At 40.4% G+C, this 25,601-nt stretch overlaps 1 protein-coding gene across 1 annotated transcript in view; it reads left to right on the forward strand.

The window, feature by feature from the left end:
• mybl1 (v-myb avian myeloblastosis viral oncogene homolog-like 1) overlaps window positions 1–25,601 on the forward strand; it is an 81,412-nt gene that overhangs the window by 35,680 nt on the left and 20,131 nt on the right. Inside the window, exons 8-12 of the mRNA XM_048528471.2 lie at window positions 665–769; window positions 8,576–8,821; window positions 10,895–11,269; window positions 13,966–14,108; window positions 17,529–17,643. Of these exons, the coding sequence (XP_048384428.1) occupies window positions 665–769; window positions 8,576–8,821; window positions 10,895–11,269; window positions 13,966–14,108; window positions 17,529–17,643 (984 nt within the window). The remainder of the gene's footprint in view (window positions 1–664; window positions 770–8,575; window positions 8,822–10,894; window positions 11,270–13,965; window positions 14,109–17,528; window positions 17,644–25,601) is intronic.

The raw sequence follows: 25,601 nt of genomic DNA on the forward strand, positions 1-25,601 counted from the left end.
TAGTTTGTATTCTTCTGTTGATACTCAGGCATTGTCAAAACATATTGTATGGTTTAACCTTTGACATGTTTTAAAAAGAAATTCTGTTTTGTTTGTCATATAACAATGCATTGTGCTTTACCTATTCAAATTGTATCCTGTTCTGTATTGGTTATCCATGATAACTCATGCTTTGTTTATGGATTCAGCAATGTGTCCTCAAAAGTCACTTTTTCTACGTTAATGAAAGCAACCTACTGAGGATACCAGACATCTGAAATAATAACAAAAAGCATTAGAAAAACTCTGCTTCTGCTTTAATTTACACTTCTATCAATATGGAACATGCATAACCCATTTTGTGACTTCTGGTTTTCTTTAATGATCAAAATAATTTGCATTCTGCAAAAAGCTGGGCACCAAGGCTGTCCTATAATTGAAACAAATGTCCACAGGAAAAAAAATTTTGTTGCTATTTGATGCTGCTTGATTCATTAATTATGTTAATAAATCATATTCACATTTGGTACCAGAATTTACCAGCTGTGTTATCATTGATAACCTTGCAATAGTTCATGCACTTGGAATGAAAGAGTAAACCTCATTATCTTCGTGTCTCTTTTCCTGTCATTCCTTGTTTTGTTCTTTTCCTTTTTTTTGTTCTCCTGTTACATGTTCATTTCAGCAACCATATGTTGATGACGATCCTGATAAAGAACAAAGAATAAGGGAACTTGAACTCCTCCTAATGTCAGCCGAAAATGAAGTCAGAAGAAAGCGAGCAGGAGCTGTAAGGATTCTGTGCACTGACAACTTTTACATTGCTTAGCTTTTTCATCTTAGACTTGCCATTTCATCTCTGCCTTTTCTCATTTTAGCCTTTCATTGTGCTGCTATAATTCCACTAACATATAGAATCACATTTCAGAAATGAGAATACATTGAAAAATAGCTTATTTATGCCAAAATGCAGTTGAATCTTTTTGTTTTGATCAATATAAATCCTTTTAGGGTTCATACTTTGTGATTTAGTACAAGTTTCTTTAACTGAAGTGGCTTTATTTTTCTAAAGTGTTGTTTGAATTGAAGGTAAGAGTTCATTTTGACCTGTATTGCTTGAATCCAATATGTGTTTTAATTATGCATTGTTCTGATCCAGTTTCATGGCACGTCTGTGCCTGTGTTGAGAAAAATGCATATTTCGAAGTTAAGATAATTTAAGGATTAAAAGTCACAATAAAGTTATGGAGAAGTTATATGGATATGTGGATAAATATGGTTGGAAAACTTCTGTCAAGCCTGGGTTTAGAGATGAGGCTGGTCGAGTGTGGAAGCTGGACGTGATATTTCAGAAGGCTGCGGCTGTGGTAGTTGGGGATGTAACAATTCTCTCTGACAATGAAGATGATGCATTGGAGGAGGCTATGGATGAAAAAAATAATAAATATAAACATCTGGCTGGAGAGATTAAGGAGTATACAGGAGGAGACACACCAATGTTTTATGGTTTTGTGATGGGTGCATGGGGAAAATGGACTGAGTCGAAAAATGACCTGATGAAATCGTTGGGGGTATGGACTTTCAAGACATTTTAGTCAGGAAATGTCTCTCCTCGTAATATCTTAGACTCTTGAATTGTTGCAGACATTTAATGTTGAATAGATGTCTGAGTGGACTTCAGAATGCTCTTAAAATTTTGACTTGCAAACTTTTAAGAATTTAGTTTTTACTTTGTTTTAAGAAATTTTGGGTTTGATGTGTTTTTATAGATTTTGTTTATGTTCGTGTGCAATTTTAGTTTGGTATTTTAAGTATGATTTAATTGAATAAAGTTTTTCTGGTTTTATTTACTGTAAGGATGGTGGATAGCTGGGCATTAGATAATTGCGCTATATATATTTATGACGTTTGTGTTGGGTGCTAATACTACCTGAACGATCGGGATAACCCTGCTCCTATTATCCTCGTATGGTATTCTGCTTCACAGATAATGGGAGATCGTTTCCCTGCTTGTCAGTCTGGCTGGATTTTGCTTGATTGTGGTGGAAAATGTGTTAACGAGTGACGATAAGACCTGGACAATGCACTAATCATTGTGTGGTGCTCCAAACATAGTCAAATGCTCGTCATCTAATTGGTGATGCACTTGAACGGATGAACAAGATTCTCACTGTCCCTACCTACTATCTCGCGAAACCACAGCCAAGGGAACGGACTTGACAGAGTCAGTGGGAAAAGTAGACCCTGTTGAGCTTGACTGTAGTCTGGTACTGTGAAGAGACATGAGAGGTGTAGAATAAGTGGGAGGCCTTGGCCACTGGTGAAATACCACTACTCCTTATTGTTTTTTCACTAACCTGGTGAGATAGGGAAGCGAGCTCTTGAAGTTAACTTTTTGGTCAGAGAATGTAGGAAGTGTACCTCAGCACCATGTTTAAAACATAATAAAACATCCACATTGAAACTTGATGTGGCAATAACTAAGACCTAGTACAATTTTAAAAAGAAATACAGAACTGAGTACTGAATGTGAATGCTGATTGTTCAAGAAAAAAGGAAGAAGGAAGTTACGTTATTGATGAAAGACCAAACTCATTTTGAAAAGGGAGATTGTGCTTGAGTCGTCAGGGTAATGGTCAATTTGGTGAGAGTTAAGAAACACTTGTGGTGCCATTACGCTACTGGGTGCATCTTTAGGCCATCAATGGGTGTGGAAAGGTGTAGACGAACCAGGGAAGTTAAAGATAGCATCAGATTGTATGTATGTATGTTTCTTTCAATGTGGCAAAGATTAGTCAGAGGATTTGTAAACCAGCAAAAGACAACTAAAAATCTTTTTCAAAACAAAAAGAGGGAGAAAATAAGCTTTTGAGGGTAAACCTGCACCTGATATCCAGAGGGACAGCAAAAGCTTCGATATATAAATAAAATGGAAGAGAAATTGCATAAGTATTTTGAATCAATCTTTACAGTAGTAGATACTAATAGCATTCCAAAATTATTAAACATTCAAAGGACAAAAGGGCAGGAAATAAATACAATAACTTGTACTGGCGAAAAAGTACAAGAGAAACTCATGAGGCTGAAGACAGCCAAGTCCCCTCAACCTGGTGGGATACATCCTAGGATATTAAACAAAGTAGTTACGGGGTTCAAGGATGCACCAGTAGTATTCTTTTAGGAATCCTTGAGGTGTGCAGAAGTCCCAAAGAATTAAAAAATTCCCAGTGTGAAGGTAATATCTTTCACTAAAAAGAAATGGACACACAGAAAACCAGTAACTATAGACCAGTTAGCTCCATGTCTTTTATTGGGAAAATGTTAGAATCCATTAGAAAGAATGTACTAGCAGAACATTTAGAAATAAATGGTATGATCATGCAACGTCAGCATGCCTTTATGAAGGGGAAATCATACCTGACAAATTTACTCAAATTCTTAGGAGGTAATGAGCATGATAGATGAGGGGGAAGCAGTGCATGCAATATATTTAGATTTTCAGAAGGCATATGATAAGGCAGCACATATCACATTATTTCATAAGGTAAGAGCCTATGGTGCTTGAGGTCATATATTAGCACAGATAGAAGGTTGGCTACGAATTGAAGGCCAAGTTGGGATAAGGTGAGCATTTACAGCCTGGCAACCTATAACTAGTGTCGTGTCATATGGATCAGTTTCTTGGGACACAATTATTCATAATGCGTACTAATGACATGGGTGAGGAAAGTAAATTTACTAAAATCAAGTTTGAGGATGACACCAAAATAGGTGGGAAGGCAAATGGTGAAGATTACATAGTCTGCAAAGGAATATAGATGAGTTAAACGAGTGGGCAGAAACTTGGCAGATGGAACATAATGTGGTGAAATGTGAGGTTATACATTTTGGCAGAAAGAATAAAGGAACTGAATATTATTTAAATGGAAAATGCCTGCGGAAAGCAACTGAAGAGGGATTTGGGAGTACTTATGCATGAATTTCAAAAAACTGGCTTTCAAATTCTGCCAAGAATAGGGAAGGCAAATGGCATCATGACTTTTGTTTGAAGGGAATGGAATACAAAAATAGTGAGGCTTTGCTAAAGTTGTATAAAGCACTAGGAGAACCACAGCTGGAATTCTGTGAACAGTTTTAGGGCTATTGTCCAAAGAAAGATACATTGGCATTGAAGGCAGCCCAGAGAAGGTTCACTAGGCTAATACCAGGTAGGGACTATCTTATGAGGAGAGGTTGAGTAGATTGGGCCTGTAATCAGAATATAGAAGAATGAAAGGTGACCTTATTGAAACATACAACATTCTTTGGAGGTCTTCACAAAGTAAATACAGAAAGGTTGTTTCCACTTGTGGGAGAGTCTAGGAGCAGAGGGCATAATCTGAGTAAAGAAATTCCCATTTAAGAGAACGATAAGAAAGAACTTCTTCTGAGTGTTGTGAGCTTAGAGTATTCTTTACCACAGAAGGCTGCTGATGCTTGGTTTTAAGTATATTCAAGGCTGAGTTTTTTTTTAATCAGTAAGAGAATTGAAGGTTATGGGGAAAAGTCAGGAAAGTGGAGTTGAGAATTATCAGGTCAGCCATGATCTCATTGACATTACAGACTTGATGGACTAGATGGCCTATTTTTGCTCCTATGTCTTATTATCTAGGAACAAATTTGCAAGAAAGTTATAAAAATGTAATAACTTTGCAGTTTTAATATTAGGTATGTTCAATTATTCAAATGTAGACTGGGATTGTACTAGTTCTGAGGGCTAGGATTTATGACTATTTGGAAAAGCATAGCGTGATTAAAGGGAGTCAGCATGGCTTTGTAAGGGGCAGATCATGCCTCACAAATCTTACTGAGTTCTTTGAGGAGGTCACGAGACAGGTTGACGAGGGTCGAGCAGTGGATGTGGTGTACACGGACTTCAGCAAGGCATTTGATAAGGTTCCCCACAGCAGGCTCATTCATAAAGTCAGGAGGTATGGGATACAGGGTGATTTGGCTGTCTGGATTCAGAATTGGTTGGCTGACAGGAGGCAGAGAGTGGTTGTAGATGGTAAGTATTCTGCCTGGAGGCCAGTGCTGAGTGGTGTCCCGCAGGGCTCTGTTCTTGGGCCTCTGCTCTGTGTAGTTTTTATAAATGACTTGGATGAGGAGGTTGAGGGGTGGGCTAGCATGTTTGCTGATGACACAAAGGTTGGAGGTGCCATTGATAGTATCGAGGGCTATTGCAGGCTTCAGCGAGATATTGACAGTATGCAGAGCTGGGCTGAGAAATGGCAGATGGAGTTCAGCCTGGATAAATGCAAGGTGATGCATTTTGGAAGGTCGAACTTAAATGCTGAATATAGGATTAAAGGCAGGATTCTTGGCAGCGTGGAGGAACAGTGGAGGAACAGCGGGATCTTGGTGTTTGAGTGCATAGCTTCCTCAAAGTTGCCACCCAAGTGGATAAGGTTGTTAAGAAAGCATATGGTGTTTTGGCTTTCATTAACAGGGAGATTGAGCTTAAGAGCCGTGAGGTTATGCTGCAGCTCTGCAAAACCCTGGTGAGACCACACTTGGAATATTGTGTCCAGTTCTGGTCGCCCTATTATAGGAAAGATGTGGCGGCTTTGGAGAGGGTGCAAAGGAGGTTTACCAGTATGCTGCCTGGACTGGAGGGCTTGTCTTACGAGGAGAGGTTGACTGAGCTCGGACTTTTCTCTCTGGAGAGAAGGAGGAAGAGAGGTGACCTGATCGAGGTGTACAAGGTAATGAGAGGCATGGATAGAGTCGATAGCCAGAGACTTTTCCCCAGGGCAGGATTAACTGCCACGGGGGGGTCATAGTTTTAAGGTGTTAGGAGGAAGGTATAGAGGAGACGTCATAGGGAGGTTCTTCACCCAGAGAGTTGTGAGCGCATGGAATAGTTTGCCAATGGTAGTTGTGGAAGCGGAGTCATTAATGACATTTAAGCGACTGCTGAACATGCACATGGACAGCAGTGAATTGAGGGGAATGTAAGTTAGGTTATTTTATTTTTGGATTAGGATTATTCCACAGCACAACATCGTGGGCCGAAGGGCCTGTACTGTGCTGTACTTTTCTATGTTCTCTGTTCTCGTGTAGAGGGCGGAAAGAGGAAAGACTTTGAGGTGTCCAGGAGAACATTCTTGATTAGTGTATTTCCAGCCTAATGAGAAAGGAAACCTTTGCCTGTTCTGATTCTGGGGAATGATTGGATCAAGTGATAATAAGCAAAGTATTTGGGAAACAGTGATCTCAACGTGGAGCTCAGTTTAGTTAAAGATGAGCAAGGAATGTTCATGAACAAAGGTAAGACAAGTGAGAGCCAGGGGCTGAATATAGGAAGTTCTGTTCGGATGTGGGAAAAGTGATCAGACATATTAATATTAATAGCTAACATGAAAGGAAGTGCAGGTCTTCTATAGACATAAATATTGAAAGAGCAGTATTCGCAGAGTTGGGCTGTTTAAGAATAAAAGAGGGGATCTATTGTAGATCATTTATCTTTACCCAGGATCAAGATACTGTCAAAGTCAGAAGGAGGAAGTAAGTTGTTGAGATTTCTGAATGGACTAAAATGTGCTAGAGGTGATGTGATAGAGTTAGGCTTACTTATAGTTAATAAGTCGTTCGGAGAAGGATAGTGGTAGCATGGTAGAGAAGTTAGCTGTGACACAAGAAAAAGGGTGGTAGTGAATGATTTGCTTTATCCAACTGGAGGAAGGTAGGCAATGGGTTCCTCAGGATTCTAAACTCGGAAAACTGCTTTTCTTGAGCTGTGTTGTTGACTTGATGGGGCAGGCACAATTTTAATATACACATATTGTGAACTATGAAGAGGATAGTGATGGATCACAAGAAGACAGAATCTCACAGTGATAGGCAGCGAATTTCTAGCCTTGCTAGTCATGCCCACATCCAAGACTTTTTTTTAAACTAAGTAAAAGAATGACATCTGTGGCAAGGGAATAACATTTTTAGTGGAAGCTAAAGGCATTTAATTGGATGAAATTTTGGCTCATCCAGCACTGGATACTGGAGAAGAAGCAGTGGAGGCGGTGAGAGAGAGCAGAATGTCAAACGCAAAAATTTGAGTTTTAATAATGTTGATGAACGTAGCACGTAGATGAAAAATATGAGGGATCAATGATAGATTCTTTGGCTACCCAGAGCTAACAGTGCAACAGCAGGAAAAACAAACCATTGCAGGCGATATTCTGTCTGCAGTTAGAACTAGAACCAGAGATGTGCAATCCCACCTTGCTGGATGATGGTAGAGAAGGCATTGGAGGAGTTTGTGTGGTCAATCATATCAGAAGCTACAGCCAAGCAGAGAAGGAGGAGGGAGGCAAGTTTACTTTGAGTTGTGTGTTACATGTTGATGGTAGTAGTGATGATGATTACTGTAACAAATTGTATGATCAAAACTCTGAACTAAAAGGTCCAAAGGGAAAAAATGACACATTTACAATTTGGACACAAAACAATATCGGTATATTCACATTATATAATTGGATGTACAAATCTTCAAATAAGATTGAACTTGCTGTAATTGCACATGCTTTTTGGCAACCGGTTGTCTTCATAATCAGCTAAGTTGCCATTTGAAAGCATCTGCTTTCAGATGCTATCATTTGAATGTGAAACTGAAAAGCAGCATGTGCCAAGTGCTGCATTTTTCTCACATTTGTGAAAATGAGGATGACTGAACAAAAACTACTGTTGGCATCTGCAGCCTTGGCAAGGGTGGTTGTTGCTTGAATCAAGGAGGAATGTTGATCACGGAGTCTGACGCTGATTCTTTTTGTACTATATGACAAAATATTACCTAACATTTGCAAGTATTTATTGGCAGTTTTATCCTGTATATTTAGCACTTGTTTTTGGAGATTTGTGGTGACATGTGCTTAAAAGGTAATTTTGGTTTACCCTGAAATGAATAGGTGGAATTCCTTATATATTACTTTTCAATTCAAACTTGGGAAATTGAAGCTTTCAATCATTATGCCTGAATATTAAGATTATAGTCAAGCCATATTACACCGTTAGTATTTCAGTTTAAGAAATTTTTAGTCTTTTTTCAAATCTGTTGTGCAGCTATGCAGGGGTTCTTGTTGCTTTAAAATTATTTCAGTGAATGTTCAATATTTTTGTACATCTGACTGAACTTGTCACTTGAGAACTATTAGAGCATATTTTAAATGTCATGGAGGCAGCTGATAAGGACTTAAAACAGTATATGTTCAACTGTATAACATTCAAATTATATTAATTGAAATTCAATTTTATGGTTTCAGTGGACATTATAAGTAAATATTTGTAAGCAAAAGCGCACTTTTTAATAAAGTAATAGTGTTTAGGGTTTGCATTAATGATGCACTGTTGTTCAAATTAATCTGTTAGATTTTGATGGCTGTTTCTAACTCTATTAAATATGGAGTATTTTGGCATATTGAAATCTATTTTGGTGGCATGGCCATGATATATCATTAACTGTTTCTACAAAGTCTAAGTGCAATTTGATTCAAAATAGAGTTCTGAACTTCCTTGCATATTTACTTTAGAGTAATCTGCTTTTTTGTTTAATTGTTTTTAGTCACAAGAAACTGCTGATTTCACCTGCTGGTCAAGAAGTTTTTTTGGTGATGAAAGTTTATCTAGTACCTTGAGTAGCCTGGAGGATAAAGCAAGTGAAATCTGTACCAAGGAGCAGCTCCAGGAGATGAACACACCTGTACAGCAGGCATCCTTGAACCGTTTTCTTGTACAGGAGGAGAATTCAGTCCTCAATACACTGCATTCAATTCCTGATTTTACTAAGACATTTGAGCTAATTGAAGCAGTAAGTTTGTTACCTGTTATTGTTGTATGGACTAAAAGGAAATTCATTTTGGTATATAATTAATAATGGTATTTAATTTAGTTTTAATTTACCATTTCCACATATGTAATGCGAAGATTGTTCAGCTTGCGTAGTTTTTTTGTTGTCATGTGTATATTTGTAGCCTGTCTGCATCAAAATAGCACAATCTACTTCAAAATCTTTCAAGATTTTCTTCTTTTACAGTTTTTTAATTGTACGTTTAGTTTTCTTTGCTTTTTGCATTTTTGATGTTGGGTGTTTACTTGTCTGTCTCCTTTTCGCAGTATTTTATGAACAATCTTATAGCTTGAGTTAGATTAATACAAGGCTTAAAGTTATAGGCAAAGAAGGGTCAAAATTGTATCATTGCCAATATTGACAGCTTTGCGTCTTCCTATTATGTCAATGGTGATCTCTTCAGTGAACGTGAGGTTTTCTAAAGTCATGAGACTTTCTGTGCTGGTTGTTGTGAACAAGCAAAAAGAAGAGTGATTGGGTTATTACATGAACTAGGCAAGAATTTCAGTCCTCCGCATTGAGAAGCCACCTTCTCCATGGATCTTGATGACGGGATGAACCAGCAACTGTGGCCAACGAGAGGTATCAGCAGCTGAATGAAGAGGTGCAATGCCAACTTGTCTTCGAACTGATTGAAACTAGAGGAAGTCGGGAAGGGAGGGAAGAGGATTGCTTGGTGTCAAGTGTAGGACAGTCAAGTGCGGGAAAATGCAAAGCAGAATTTGCCTTACTCCGGTTGTTAATTTAGTTAAATTTTCTGATCCATAATTATCAAAAATTCTGCTCATTTCTATGTTGTGCCATTTCTTACCATGATTTCTCTCAAACCACTTTACATGAGGGAAAGAAGTTCTTTGGCAATGAAATTACTCTGCTGCCATAGCTGGAATTCTTCTTGATTCCCTAGCTATCTGCAGTTTAGCTTTCCTGTTTTAGCACAAACACCACCTACCCATTAAGCTGTTACAGAATCTTCACTTGCAGCAGTGCCAGATTTCTCACCTCATAATTGGTGAGGAGCTTACAAGTAGAAATTTTAGTCCTGCAGGCCTGGCTAATGCATGCAATTTATGAGAAACCTGACTAATTCAATCAAATGAAATCAAAATACTCCAATTACTAAAAATCTGAACCAAATACAGAGAATACTGCAGAAACATAGCTGGCCTGGCAGTGTCTATGGAGGGAGTAACAGAGTTAACATGTCTTGTCTTGTCCATTGTGAATCTATTTTGACTTGCATAAGATTCGGACTGGACTTAAAATGTTAACTGTTTCTCATTCCGGAGATGTTGCCAGACCTGCTGAGGTTTCTCCAGTATCTTATGTGTTTGTAATGACAAATTCAGTCATCTGGGTAAACGTTTCCCTTGCTTCCCTACCTCATTCTGGTTTTAGACCCGAAAAACTAAAATGACCCTAATGTTAGAAAAGTATGAGGCAAACTGAAAAATTAATTGAACCATTTACAGTGTCAGGTAGGCACTCATTTTAAAGTAGGTGAGCTGGCTATCACAGCAATAGATTCAGAAAAGTATAACCTTGTTGCCTTTCATGTAAATTAAACTCAATGACTGGCACTTTTTTAGAAGTAAATTTTATACTTGCTTTATTGTACTTCTATCTTCCTTTTGAGTTTTATTGTAGTGATCAACTGTAAATGCAACCTGAATATCCCTAAATTTGAATATACTGACCTTAACTTTATTTTGTTACAAACAGAGTTCCATCTTCAGTACTAATGTAGAACTAAACAACTAGTGTAACCATAACAATAGAATATGATGACATCAACCTACTTGTATTCAAACTGCATCAGCCTTCTTTGTCTCCATTTCACGTCTACCAATGAAAGGACTTGGGTGATCCAGAAAGTTGTAGGTTTTAAGAAGGGTAAAGTTTTAAAAAAAAACAAATTGTGTAGCCTGCGCCATTATTTGATCATCATACTGCGGTGTCTACACTAGAATTAAAATGATTTCATATATTATCAATTTTGCGAGTAACTTGTTTGCTTTCCCTTTTTGTTTTCAGGATTCCGTAGTGTGGAATGAGTTAACAAGCTTTGACTTTTCTGAAGCTAATGAAAAGACACCTGCTAAACAGACTCCAGCTAAATTTGAACGTTTACAGCACAGAGGTGGAATAGGTTATCGCTTTGATGGCCATGCCATTTCAGATCTGAGCAGAAGTACTTGCAGTAACAGCAGTGGGCAGGGTGAACTCATTCCTATAACGTCCCCTGTTGTTGCTAAATTCAGTACACCACCAACCATACTGAGGAGGAAAAGGAGACTTCGACTTGGCCCATCTCCATCCAGTGACTGTAACAGTATTTCTTTCATGGACAACAGCACAACAAGCCCAAAAAGTACTCCAGTAAAAACACTGCCCTTTTCTCCTTCTCAGGTAAAAAAAATCTCAACTATTTTAATAAACAGAAATCATAATACCATGAGAAGTAGGGTAGAAGTAGGCAATTTGGCTCATTGAGTCTCCTCCACCTTTCAGTATGTTCACAGCTGATTTGCTAATCACCAACTCCACTTTCTTGTCTTTTCTGCACAACCATTGATTCCCTTACTGAATAAAAATCCGTCTAGCTCAACCTTGAATATACCTAAACAGCTCAGCACTTACAACCCTCTGTGGTAAAGAATTCTACAGCTTCACATTTCTGAGAAGAAATTCCTGTCCTAACTGTGTGACTGATCGCTGTGAAATTATAGCCCTAGATTCTCTCAGAAGGGAATCAACCACTTAGCATCCAGCCTGTCAAGCCCCCTAAGAATCTTGTGTGTTTCAGTAAGTCCTCCTGTCTGAAGTTTTTGAGAAGACTTGTAGCTCAAGTTGTGGATGAGGTTGTAGACTTGCTCACCGAGCTAGTGTGTTTGTTTGCAGATGTTTTGTCACCCTGCGAGGTAACATCACCGGTGCACCTCCAGTGAAGCACTGGTATTCCGTCCCACTTGCTTTTTATATGCTGCAATTTGCTGGGTTGGTTGGCATCACTTCTGGTTCAGTTTTTCAGTGATTTGTATAACGGGTCCAATCCAATGTTTTTGTTGATGGAGTTCCATTTGGAGTGCCAGGCCTCCAGGAATTCCTGACATGTCTCCGACTTGTGCTATCACGGATGTGTTCTCCCAGTCAAATTTGTGTCCTCGTTTGTCAGTGTGTATTGAGACCAGTGAGAATTGCTCATGTCTCTGTGGCTAGTTGGTGTTTGTGTATCGTTATTGTCAGTTTTCTTCCACTTTGGCCTATGTAATGTTTCTTACAGTCCTTACATGGTATTTTGTATTTTACATTTAGTTTTATTGATTGTGGGTATGGGATCCTTTACGTTTGTCAGTAGCTGTCACAGGGTGTTTGTTGGTTTGTGGGCTATCCTAATACCTAGGGGGTCTGAGTAGTCTTGTGGTCATCTCTGATACGTCTCTGTTTGGTGTGGTGACTAGTGTGTCTGGCTGTGTTGTTGTGGTCTGGGTATCTGGGTTCTCATCAGTTCTCATCCCATTATTTCAAACTTGCAAGTGAGTAAAGGCCCACCCTACCCAACTTCTCAAAATCCCTCCATAACCAGGATCAACCTAGTGAACTGTCTCTGGACTGTCTCCAACACCAGTACATTTTCCTTAGATTCTTCAAGTTGATTCTAACCTTAACTTTCTTGGTTAACCATGAGTGGTTTAAAGCCTTCGTAGCATCCTTTCTCCTCACTGGAATATGCCTTTGAGAAATGAACTATTCTCTTAAATGTCTGTCAGTGTTAATCACCCATCTTTTCTGCAAAACTGTGCCTGTCCTTTTGAAGTCACATACCCTAGAAAATTTAATTCCCAGCTTTGAGCTCCTTATAACCATGACTCTGTAATGGCTGTAAAAATACAACTGTCATTCTTTATCGTGCCATTGATTCATTTATTTTGTCTGAATACTAGGTACATTTGATTGAGGAGTCATTTATTTTGCCTTTTTTTAAAACCACCTGTGGTCCTTATTGTTGCTGTTTCTCTATGTTCATACACTTTATCTATTCCTGCCCCACTCTGGGTCTTATTATTCAAATAGCTGCCCTGTACAGCGGCCGTACCCTTTTTACTTTGTACATCTATATCCACCAAGCAAATAATAAAGTGTGAAGCTGGATGAACACAGCAGGCCAAGCAACATCTCAGGAGCACAAAAGCTGACCTTTCGGGCCTAGACCCTTCATCAGAGAGGGGGATGGGGTGAGGGTTCTGGAATAAATAGGGAGAGAGGGGGAGGCGGGCCGAAGATGGAGAGAAAATAAGATAGGTGGAGAGGAGAGTGTAGGTGGGGAGGTAGGGAGGGGATAGGTCAGTCCAGGGAAGACGGACAGGTCAAGGAGGTGGGATGAAGTTAGTAGGTAGGAAATGGAGGTGCGGCTTGGGGTGGGAGGAAGGAATGGGTGAGAGGACTCACGAAGCACCTCGCCACAAAAAAAAAGCTTCCTGTTCACACTTAAAATTGTTATTGTTTTAGTTTTTAGCATTGTTCACATTTTGTTTAGAAATGGTTTAGTATAAAAAATGTATATTTAAGCTGTGCTTAAATAGCTATTTCTTTTTGAAAAAAGGCAAAGTTGTAGAAGACAGCTTTTAGGAATAGGAAGCCCTTAGCCAAGCAAGTAGGGGGAAAAAAAAAATTTGGTTACAAATAGTTGAGAGATTTGCTGTTTGGTGCAATGAATGTTTAAACTTCAGAATTATTCAAAAAGGACTGGATGAATGTTGTCAGGTCAAAAGCTTTAGAAAATGAGTTTGTGGCTTTTGACTGCTACATTAATTCAAAAAGCCTTTAGGCTAGATATCCTTTTATTTGAACTTGAATTTATTGCAATTTTAAAAAAATAAAATTTCTGGAAGTACTTCTGCATTGGAAATATTGAAAACTTTAATCTCCGTAATAAATCTGTTTTAATATCCATAGATCTTGATTTAACTGCTGCATACTTCCAGCATTTGTTTCTGATTTTAATCCGTAATTGTGTCCCAATTAGAGCATTTTGTAAATATTAGAAAACCATTTGTATCCAATCTATTAAATTTATTGTTTTACTATCTGTTCTGAAAACGCAGTTTTTTAACATCTGCTCTGGCAATGATCATCTGAGTCTTGATAATCCAGCACTTACTTCAACTCCTGTCTGCGGACAGAAAGTTCTTGTCACAACTCCACTACGCAAAGACCAAACACCTCGAGTTCAAAAGGAAAATGCAGGGTGAGTGGGTACAGTTCATCCTTCCTCCAAATAGATAAATAACATATGGGAAAACTGCGCTTGTTAAAATTTTTGTTTTGCTATATCTGTACATCAGGCGGTCTTCTATAAAACCTTGCAATCTGTTTAATACTGTATGTAAGTAATCTCATAGTCTTTAGAACATATGAATAACATTCAAGGATATTATGACCCTAGTTTTGAGAATAATGGTGAAATGTTTTTTTATGACCTGGCTTGACAGACCATTATCTTATGACAATTAGAAGGTATAGATGAGCCAACAAAAAAGTCACAATTCCACTGTGACTTGAAACATCCAAAAAGTTAATTTTATTGCATAAACACAAACATAAAGTAATAATGACACTGATGCACATACTTTAATTAGATATAAAATCGCTTGAGACTCTTAACATTCAGCGTTAACCAAAGGCGAATATCTTTCAGTTAATGGACAAACTGTGGGCAAAATGTCCTCTAAATGACGTTGTCAATACAGCTTCCAGCTGGATGTTAGCATTTGGGTCACTGAGACATATTAGAACTCTGCAAAGGAGGCAAAGGGTACCTATTATTTAGCTTTTGATGATCTAGCCTTGCAAAACCCTTAAAGCCTCGCCGATTTGAATCGCCTCAACATCTTGATAGTTCGATCTGTTCCCTAGCGTCAGAGTTCACCAGGACTCCTGAGGCTGCTCCCAAACATCTAATTACCAATCCAATTTCAGCTTTTATCAACAGCCAGCTTCGCCTAATTTGCTACTGAATTCCTCTCGGCTCCAATTTTTTTTCAGCTTTGTGAAGCAAATATCGTTTGTGCTGAACCTTCTCTTGACTTTTAGTTTAATTATCCCTCATTTGCAATTTGTACTTTGATGTTATGAAGTAAATAGATTTTACAGTTTTTGAGAGCTCTCGGAATGCTTTTAACTAATTTAGCTTTAGCTCCCAGAAGGAGCAAGCTCTTGCCTCAATCGCAAATGTATATTTGACTGGATGAATGCCCCTTGTAATGGATATTGTCTCCTTAGTCTGGATCTTTCGTATCCTTTCCCTCTGCCCTGTCAAGTGACATGTTGCTGATTGGAAGAGTTACTGGTGCTCATAAGGAACAAAAGAAGCTGTAAGAAACTTCTACGTGGCAGTGGGAGGCTGTCAGCAAGGAAGTGCAGATCCAAATTGTCCAAGTCAAGTCAAGTGTTATTCCAGACTTTTGAGGCTGTATAAACTCTCTTTGGATAAGGTCTATGGACGCACATTTTCAATTGGGCAAAGAAGCAGCCGTGTGTTTCTATACAGACTTTCCTGCCAGTCTGTTTCACAGACAACTGTTGTCCGTTGCCATCTCACCCAGAAGGTCACTTGATAAGGTTTTCACAGCTCGAGAAATCTGTAGAAACTAAAATCCTGGGTTAAAGGCAGAAGTAATTAGTTCTTTACATATTTTCTTTGGAGATCCAGCATCTCAACTCAGGCTACTTGTGTCTTTGAATGCATCCTAATGAATAACTAATGTAGGGGAACATGTTGCTTTTCCCACATACTGGCATTTTACCTGCTTTCTGCTCAAATCCAAACCCTTGCCAGTTAAAATTCTTTCTCATTATTGTGCAGATAGGGTGCCAAGATGGAGTTGTTGAAGATATGCCAATAGATGTAGATCTGTGACTGGGCGTCATGGTAGTTCAATGGTTAGGACTGCTGTCTCACAGCACCAGGAAACTGGGTTCAGTTTACAACCTTGGGTGACTGTGTGTGTGGAGTTTGCACTTTCTCTCTGTGGGTTTCCTCTGTGTGCTCCAGTTTCTTCCCACAGTCCAAAGATGGGCAAGTTAGGTGGATTAGCCATGGGCAATGCAGTGTTGTCGGATAGGGGAGTCTTCAGAGCAGCAGTGTGGATTTGATGGGCTGAACGGCCTGCTTCCTCTCTGTTGGGGATGCCATGATTTCTGTCGTGTCCTACCCGAGTGCATAATCTGTCAGCGAATGGCATCCTCTATGATTTGAAAGATAGAGGAGTTCACTTATTCGCTCATGCCACGTGATTGTGGCAATTATTTTTAACAGTGAGCATAGGAGCATTGTGATATTTTGCAAAAGCATATTAACCTGAACTCAGACGATGAAACCTATTCAGCTTTCATTTTCATTTCCGTATTGGCTTGCCTCCTTTGCCTTACAGGGTCTGTAGTACGTTTATTTATTAAGTTTGGTCCTTACAGTTGTGGATTTGATTTTTTAAAAATAATGAACCTTCTCCAGCTGTCACTGTACATTCATTGTAAGATGTTTTACTCTCTGTGAGAAAGGTGAAAAAGTTATTGGATGTGAATGATTTGAAAACTTCCCATACAGGTCATCCATGACATGGAATTGAATGTATCTTGTTCCTTTTTAATGAACTCCTTATGGTGGGAAAAGTAAGTTGGGAGAATGGTTTTCAATAAACTTGGTGATTGAAGAAGTTGTTTGCAAAAGTGAGCTCTGTCAACTTCTAGCTGGTCTAATAGAATATAATTGCTAGAGTCATAAATGAAACGTAATGGCAGAAAGTGGGTGTGAACTTCCTTCAGGCAGTTTGCACCATTCTCCCACGAGGCTCTTGGCTGTCAGCTGTTTCAGACTGTCCATCACAGGCTCTTATTTCCTCCAGCATCGAGTCCGCAGATACATTAGAATATCTGGTGCTCCTTTGAGCAGTTAACATCTGAAGTTGTTGCTGTATTTACTATTTTGTTGAAAAGCACTTTAACTGACTTCAGCTTTGCACAGCTGCCTTGGAAATCTGTTTCCTTTATTATTGCTGGTGGTAATTGGCTGAAGGGCAGTTAGCAGTCTCCAAACCACATACATTACCAATAAGTGTTTTTGGAAAGGATTGCCATGCATTACCGGGGGCATTAGATTACCCTGATGCAAAGCTATTGGTTGAAGGAGAAATTAATCCATCTGATTAGGGGTATTAATGTGCATGGACCCTTGGTAAAATTGTAGAATAATGTAAATGGCCGTCTTGTGGCACAGTGCCAGTGACCCTACCTCTGGACCAGGACATGTTTTTTTAAATTTTGTAGTTGGTTTTAAGTCAATATGTTCCGCTGAAGTGGAAGTAATTGACAACAATGTATAAAATGCTCAATTTTATCATTAGAAAATCTAATCATCCTTCTCGTTTTAAAGAAAAATTAACAGCAGGCAGTGGACCCTTACAATATCTGCAAGTGAGCCATGCTTCAGTACTGCATTGAATTAGCAGCCTAAATTTTTTTTTTTGGCTAAAGGGATTAGGACCCACACCATGAGTTTCTATGTGCAGATAGAGACTTCAATGGGGTGACAATTGAGCAGATGTAGAGAGATGTATTAGGAGATGTACCATTTTGTTATATATTTCACACTGCACTTTGTTTCTTGTAGTTTCAGGACTCCCACAATAAGACGAACAGTTTTGGACAGCACGCCAAGGACACCTACCCCCTTTAAGAATGCACTGGCTGCCCAAGAAAAGAAATATGGGCCTCTGAGAATGGTGGTGAGTGCAATATTGCAGATCAATAGTTGCTGGCTTAATTCTGGGTGACAATTTGTCTGTCTTGAGTTTTTTTTCTTGTTCCATCCTGCTGCCCATTTTATCTACTTTATGAATTATCTTTGTGTAAATGTCTGGGTGTTAAACATCCTTGAGTCTGACCAACATAACCATCATCAAATGGAAGATAGCACAAACCTTTCCAACTTCAGCAATTATGACAAGATGCAGCAGATAAAACTATTTCCTTCAAAGTAAATTTAGAAATTTTGCCTTAAAAATATTTAATATATAAGTAGATAAATTATTGATTACCATGGAGGATGAAAGATTGTTGGGGCTATGTAGAAATGGAAGTTGAGGTTAAAATCAGATCAGTCATGATCATCTTAAAAGTCAGAGTAGGCTTGAAGGGCTGAGTCACCAACCCTTGTTTCTTGTTTGTATGTCCATAATTGTATATATATTGTACAGTTTTTTTTTTGTTTAATTTATTAACTGGCTAAGGGTGTCTCTGACCAGGCAGCATTTATTGCCCGTCCCTAATTGTGCCAGTCGGTTGTTCAGAATCAACCACATTGCTGTGGGTCTGGAGTCACATGTAGGCCAGACCAGGTAAGGATGGCAGTTTCCTTCCCTAAAGGATGTTAGTGAACCAGGTGGGTTTTTCCGACAATCAACATTGGATCCTTGATCGTCATTAGACTCTTCATTCCAGATATTTCATTGAATTCAAAATCCACCATGTGGTAGGATTCAAACCCAGGTCCACAATGTTATCTGGGTCAATGGATTAACAGTCCAGCGATAACACCACTAGGCCATCGCTTCCCCCAGTTTAGTATAAATAATATATGACAAAATAGTTGAAGAAAGCTGCACTTAATGATTTCGTCCATGTATTGTTTGCTGTTTGTTTCAACTGTTTGGTTCACAGCAGCCGCTTGATCATTTTAATGTTTTTAATGTAAGAAAACGTCCCAAGGTACTTCACAGGAACATTGAGCCAAATTAAACACTCACCCCTCACGTAAGGGGAACTGGGTTGCATGATTAGAAGGAGATGTTATTGAATGAGGTGGGGTTTGGTCAGAGGGGCTGCTAGTGAGTGGGATGGTTTAGTAGGGAGTGCTGCTGAGTGTGTGAGGATTTGAGAAGCTGTCTTGTGAATTTGTGTGGGATTGGGGACTGGGTTTGTTGATTTGAGTCTCTGTCAATTTGGGATGAGTGACTGCTGTGTGTATGGTAACAAAGTTTGGAGCTGGATGAACACAGCAGGCCAAGCAGCATCTCAGGAGCACAAAAGCCGACGTTTCGGGCCTAGACCTTTCATCAGAGAGGGGGATGGGGAGAGGGAACTGGAATAAATAGGGAGAGGTGGGAGGCGGACCGAAGATGGAGAGAAAACAAGATAAGTAGAGAGGAGAATATAGGTGGGTAGGGGATCGGTCAGTCCAAGGAAGATGGACAGGTCAAGGAGGCGGGATGAGGTGGTAGATTGGAAATGGAGGTGCAGCTTGAGGTGGGAGGAAGGGATGGGTGAGAAGAAGAACAGGTTAGGGAAGCGGAGACAGGCTGGGCTGGTTTTGGGATGCAGTGGGGGGAGGGGACGAGCTGGGCAGGTTTTGTGATGCAGTGGGGAGAGGGGAAGAACTGGGCTGGTTTTGGGATGCAGTAGGGGAAGGGGAGATTTTGAAGCTTGTGAAGTCCACGTTGATACCATTGGGCTGCAGGGTTCCCAAGCGGAATATGAGTTGCTGTTCCTGCAACCTTCGGGTGGCATCATTGTGGTACTGCAGGAGGCCCATGATGGGCATGTCGTCTGAGGAATGGGAGGGGGAGTGGAAATGGTTCGCGACTGGGAGGTGCAGTTGTTCGCTGCGAGCCGAGCGGAGGTGTTCTGCAAAGCGGACCCCAAGCCTCCACTTAGTTTCCCCAATGTAGAGGAAGCCACACCGGGTGCAATGGATACAATATACCACATTGGCAGATGTGCAGGTGAACATCTGTTTGATATGGAAGGTCATCCTGGGGCCTGGGATGGGGGTGAGGGAGGAGGTGTGGGGGCAAGTGTAGCACTTCCTGCGGTTGCAGGGGAAGGTGCCGGGTGTGGTGGGGTTGGAGGGGAGTGTGGAGCGGACAAGGGAGTCCCAGAGAGAGTGGTCTCTCCTGAAGGCAGACAAGGGTGGGGATGGAAAAATGTCTTGGGTGGTGGGGTTGGATTGTAGATGGCAGAAGTGTTGGATGATGATACGTTGTATTCGGAGGTTGGTGGGGTGGTATGTGAGGACGAGGGGGATCCTCTGGGGGCGGTTGTGGCGGGGGCGCGGTGTGAGGGATGTGTTGCAGGAGACGCGGTCAAGGGCGTTCTCAACCACTGTGGAGGGGAAAGCTGCGGTCCTGGAAGAACGTGGACATCTGGGATGTGCGGGAATGGAATGTCTCATCCTGGGAGCAGATGTGGCGGAGGCAAAGGAATTGGGAATAGGGGATAGAATTTTTGCAGGAGGCTGGGTGGGAAGAGGTGTATTCTAGGTAGCTGTGGGAGTCAGTGGGCTTGAAATGGACATCCGTTTCTAGCTGGTTACCTGAGATAGAGACTGAAAGGTCCAGGAAGGTGAGGGATGTGTTGGGGATGGCCCAGGTCAACTTGAGGTTGGGGTGGAAGGTGTTGTTAAAGTGGATGAACTGTTCGAGCTCCTCTGGGGAGCAAGAGGCGGCGCCGATACAGTCATCAATGTAACGGAGGAAGAGGTGGGGTTTGGGGCCTGTGTAGGTGCAGAAGAGGGACTGTTCCACGTAACCTACAAAGAGGCAGGCTTGGCTTGGGCCCATGAGGATACCCATGGCCACCCCCTTTGTCTGTAGGAAGTGGGAGGAATCGAATGGTGTTTGGAAAGGGGACTTGTTGGGTTAATGTATGTATTTTAATTTGGAATGAGGGGCTGTCAAGTGTGCAAGAGGGAAGCAGACTTGTAAGGAGGATTCTGTGTTGCAACGTGTGTGTATAGAGAGGGGTTTTACTTACTCTGTCACCCATGAAAATGGAGCGTTTTGCCTGAAATCTCATCATATAAAAGAATTTTTTTATCAAATAATTTGAAAATACAGTTTTTCATATTTTCATGATGTATTATATGTTGGGGCCAATTGGCTAGATGTGTAGCAAATGGTTCAGAAATTGCCAGCCACCATTTGTTCTTGTTCTGGCTGAGATAAACTTCTGGTTTAAACTGGAACCTACTTCCTTGCCCTAACCCTGAGAGTGGAAGACACTAGTAAACCGCTACTGACAGAAACTACAAGGAAGACACCCAGAACAAAGCGGCAACGGACATTCATCCAACGACCTGCTCCAGGGCGGAACTCATCAGATGAATAATTATAATAATTATATACTGATCTAATATGTGTGAATTTTGACTATATACTGCTGCAAAATTTCGATGGGGAATGTGGTTATCCTGTGGAAAAACAGGTTTGATGTGTTGGGTTTGTATCCATTGGCGTTTAAAAGGAATGATAGGTAATCTAATTGAAATACATAGGATCTTGAGGGGATTTCACAGGGTGGGTGCAGAAAATATATTTCCCCTTATGGGAGGGATTAGAATGTGAGGACAGAGTTTAAAAATAAGAGGGTGCCCATTTAACATAGAAATGATGAGAATTGTTTTTTTTGCAGAGGTTTTAGAGTCTTGCCAACTCTCCAATTCAGACACTGATGAAGGCAGTAATTGAATATTTTTAAGACAAAGGTTCACTGAATCTTGTTAGTCAAGAATCTACGGTTATGAAAATTTCCAGAATCTTTGCCCCAGCTGCCTCCTCTTCGCCATGGACATGCTATCCTCAATACACATCCATCCCAATAAGGATTTTCCTTTTTGGAGATGGGCATTGCATGACTCAAATATTGCTTGACACTTATCAGCCCAAGCCAAGCCTGATAGCAATCCATGCAAGACCTAGACAACTTCAGTATCTGAGGCAGTGCAAATGGAGCTCAACATTGTGCAATCATCAGTGAGCATCCCCACTTCTGACCTTCGTTGTGGAGGGACAGTCTTTGATGAAGCAGCTGAAGATGATTGTCCCTAGCACATTCAACCATAGGAACTCCTGCAGTGATGTCCTGGAGCACAGATGACTAACTTCCAGCAACCACAACTATCTGCCTTTATGCTTGGTATGACTTCAGCCAGTGGAGAGTTTCTCTGCTTACTACACCTCCTGGAGTTCAGCCATTTTGTCTATAGTTGAACCACACCCGTAATGAAGTCAGGAACTGAGTTAATCTGGCAGAATCCAAAATGAGTGTCTTTGAGCAAGTCCTTGTAATCAGTAGCAGTGTTTATGACCCCTTGCATCACTCTGATGATCAACAGTTGACTGATGGGATAGCAATTGGCTGTGTATTGTGTGCAGGACATACCTGGATAATTTGCCAGACTGTCAGGTAGATACCAATGGTGCAGCTTGGCTAGGAGATCCTACTGCCTCGGAACATGTCTTTGAATCAGTTGCTTGAATATTGTCAGAGCTTGTAGCCTTTGTAGTATCCGGAGCCATTAGCTGTTTCTTTTATATTGCATGGAGTGAATTAAATTGGCTGAAGACTTCAAAATGAAACTGACACCCAGTTGACATCTCTGGCTGAAGACTGTTGCAAATACTTCAGCCTTGACTTTTGCATTGATGTCTGGCCTCCATCATTGAGGATAGGGATATTTGTGGAGCCATCTCCTCCAGTGAGTTGCTTGAGCCAAGCATGGAGGATGATAATTCATGTAGCTGGACTGAAGTGCTTTGATCTGATCTTTTTATTTGTGTGTTAGGAACATAGGAACAGGGGCAGGTCTGTCAGCTCTTTTAAAGCTGTTCCATCATTCTAGATCATGGCTGATGTTAATCTTGTATCTATTCTGTGCTATCACCATATTGTTTTATGTTATTGGTAACTAGAAATCTATAAACCCCTGTCTTGAACTTAATGTCAGAGCCTCCACAGCCATCTTGGGTAGAGAATTTGAAAGATTCACCACCCTTTGAGTGAAGAAGTTTCTCCTGCTTTCATTCCAGAATGGCTTGCTTTTTATTCTGAGACTTTGTTCCCTGTTTCTAAAATCCCATCGTCAAAGTATATCCTTTCTGTGTTTTAACCCCTTTAAGAAATTTGCAACTGTTGTAGGATTACTTAGCTCTGTCTATTGCATGTATGTCATCATGCGTTGCAGCTTCACTAGTTGGCAGTTGTAAGTCATTAAGAACAGGAATGATAGTTGACTAAAATTTGGTGCGAGTAGCAGGGTTTTGGATGTGAGAGATAGCAAGAATTGCAGATGCTGGAGTCTGAGGTAACAAAGTATGGAGCTGAAGGAATACAGCAGGCCAGGGAGCAACAGAGGAACAGGAAAGCTGATGTTTTGGGTCAGGACCTTTCTTCAGGGTTTTGGATGCCACTGGTTTGTAGCGTATGGAATATGGGAGGCTGGTTAGAATTTTATTGGAATAATTAAATCTTGAGGTAACAAAGACATGGAATGAGAGTTTAGCTATTTTCCTGCCAATTTCTTTAGTTTGGCTTGTTGCTGAATTTATTTTCCAAACAAAGATTCTGTGGAGTTGCAGATGTTTCCAAAATAATTGGCTTTTGAGAACTTGCATTGTTAAAATTGTTAAACTTGAGAAATGACTTTTTATAACAAGAATCCTATTATCAAGGAACTAGTGAATTTTAACATACAAAATGAGGTTTTAAAATTATTCAAACGAAAAGTTTAAATATATGCTGTTATGACAATGATAGGAGGATTGCACTGAGAGCGAGCCCCCTTACTCCATCAGTTACACCATCAGTATAAACATGTTGACCTATTACCATAATGGCCAATTGCTTCTGCTTAGCACTACCATCAAATTTGGGAGTGTGTTGGCTCATTTGGCTGGACAAGTGGTTTGAGATGCACTATGGCACTAACAGTACAGGTTCAATTCCCCCATCGGCTGAGGTAACCATTAATATCCTCCTTGTCAACCTCGCTCTTCACCTCTGGTTAAACTCATCACCAGTTACTATCCGAGATTAAAGAAGCATCCACCAGCCTTGCCTAATAAATTTTATTTCGTTATGAATAAAACTTATTCTTGAAATAAGTGGCAAACTTGATTTAACATAGAAACATAGAAGGTAGGAGCAGGAGGAGGCCATTTGGTCCTTTGAGCCTGCTGTGCCATACATCATGATTGTGGCTGATCATCCAACTCAATAGCCTAATCCTGCTTTCTCCCCGTAACCTTTTATCCTATTTGCCCCCCAAGTGCTCTATCTAGTTGTCTCTTGAATACATTCAGTGTTTTGGCATCAACTACTTCCTGTGGTAATGAACTCCACAGGCTCATCACTCTTTGGGTGAAGAAATATTTCCTCATCTCCATTCTAAATCTTCTACCCTGAATCCTCATACTGTGACCCATGGTTCTGGATACACCCAGCATTAGTAACATCCTCCCTGCATCTACCCTGTCCAGACCAGTAGAATTTTATAAGTTTCAATGAGATTGCTGCGCACGCCCCCCCCCCCCCCCCCCCCACCCCCCACCCCCCCAAAAAAAAAGAAGGGTCTAGGCATGAAACGTCAGCTTTCCTGCTCCTCTGATGCTGCTTGGCCTGCTGTGTTCATCCAGCTCAACACCTTGTTACCCCAACCTAGTCAATCTCTCTTTGTATGTCAGACCTGCCATCCTCAGAATCAGCCTGGTAAACTTTTGCTGGACTCCCTTGAACAAGAGCATCCGTCTTCAGAAAAGGAGACCAAAATTGCACACTATATTCCGGACGCGGTCTCACCAAAGCTATGGTCCTAAATTAAAACTCTGTTGCCCTTAGTACGCTACACACCTTCACAATACAAATGGACAGGTTCCTGCAAAAAAAAATGTTTTTGTTTAAAATAAGGCAAAGATGCAAAAACACCTCTGGGCCAAGGGTCTGGAAAGAAGGAATAATATGAGCTTCTTCCATCCACTTTCTCTTGTTGACAAAGTCAAATCACAGAAGACCATAAATTGATGATCGATTTCCCAGTTCTGTCTGCAACCAGTTTTCTGTTCTGGTCTCTGATAATTGGTCATTCCTTCAGTTTGACCGTATAGATAAAAATACTGCTATTTTTAAACTTTATCAGGTTTCCTAGAACAACAACTTCTTCAAAGCAGAATGTCAGAAGAGAATTGTGTTGTTTCTGGAACATTGTCTTTCGTGACTTCAGCTACTGTAGATCTGAACTCTAAGTTCAGAGAGGGTTGTAGGTAAGCTTTAGTTTAGGGACTGAAGTCCTGTCAAAAATCAGGTATTGTTTAGTAATTAAGTCAATGAACCTTATCTCTTTTTCTCCTCCTTGAAAGCTTTGCTTAGCAATTTCTCTAAAGTCACTTGATTTATAGCAATCAAACAGGCAATCCACAATAAACTGATTTTTTTTTTGATTTGATTTATTGCTAATGTCGATGACAGAGGCAGGCTCTTTACTCAGAGTGGTAAGGGCGTCGAACGTCCTGCCTGTCAATGTAGTTAACATTAGGGGATTTAAACAGCCCTTGGATAAGCATATGGATGATGGATAGTGTAGGGGGAGGAGCTTAGATTAGTTCACAGGTCAGCGCAACATTGAGGGCTGAAGGGCCTGTTCTGCGCTGTGTTGTTCTATGTTCTAAGTACAGTGAAAAGTTTGTTTTGCGAGCATACAAGGTTACAGCTGCACAGAACAAGATCAACATTATTTGAAGTTAGAAGTCCATTCAGCAGGCTAATAAGAGCAGGGAAGAAGCTGTTCTTGAACCTGTTGGTGCATGTGTTCAAACAACTGTATCTTCTGCCTCATGGAAGAGTTTGGAAGAGAGCATTACCAGGGTGGGAGGGGTCTTTGATGTTGGCTGCCTCTCCGTGGCAACAAGAAGTG

This window comes from Stegostoma tigrinum, chromosome 5 (genome assembly GCF_030684315.1).
Source record: "Stegostoma tigrinum isolate sSteTig4 chromosome 5, sSteTig4.hap1, whole genome shotgun sequence".
NCBI lineage: Eukaryota > Metazoa > Chordata > Chondrichthyes > Orectolobiformes > Stegostomatidae > Stegostoma > Stegostoma tigrinum.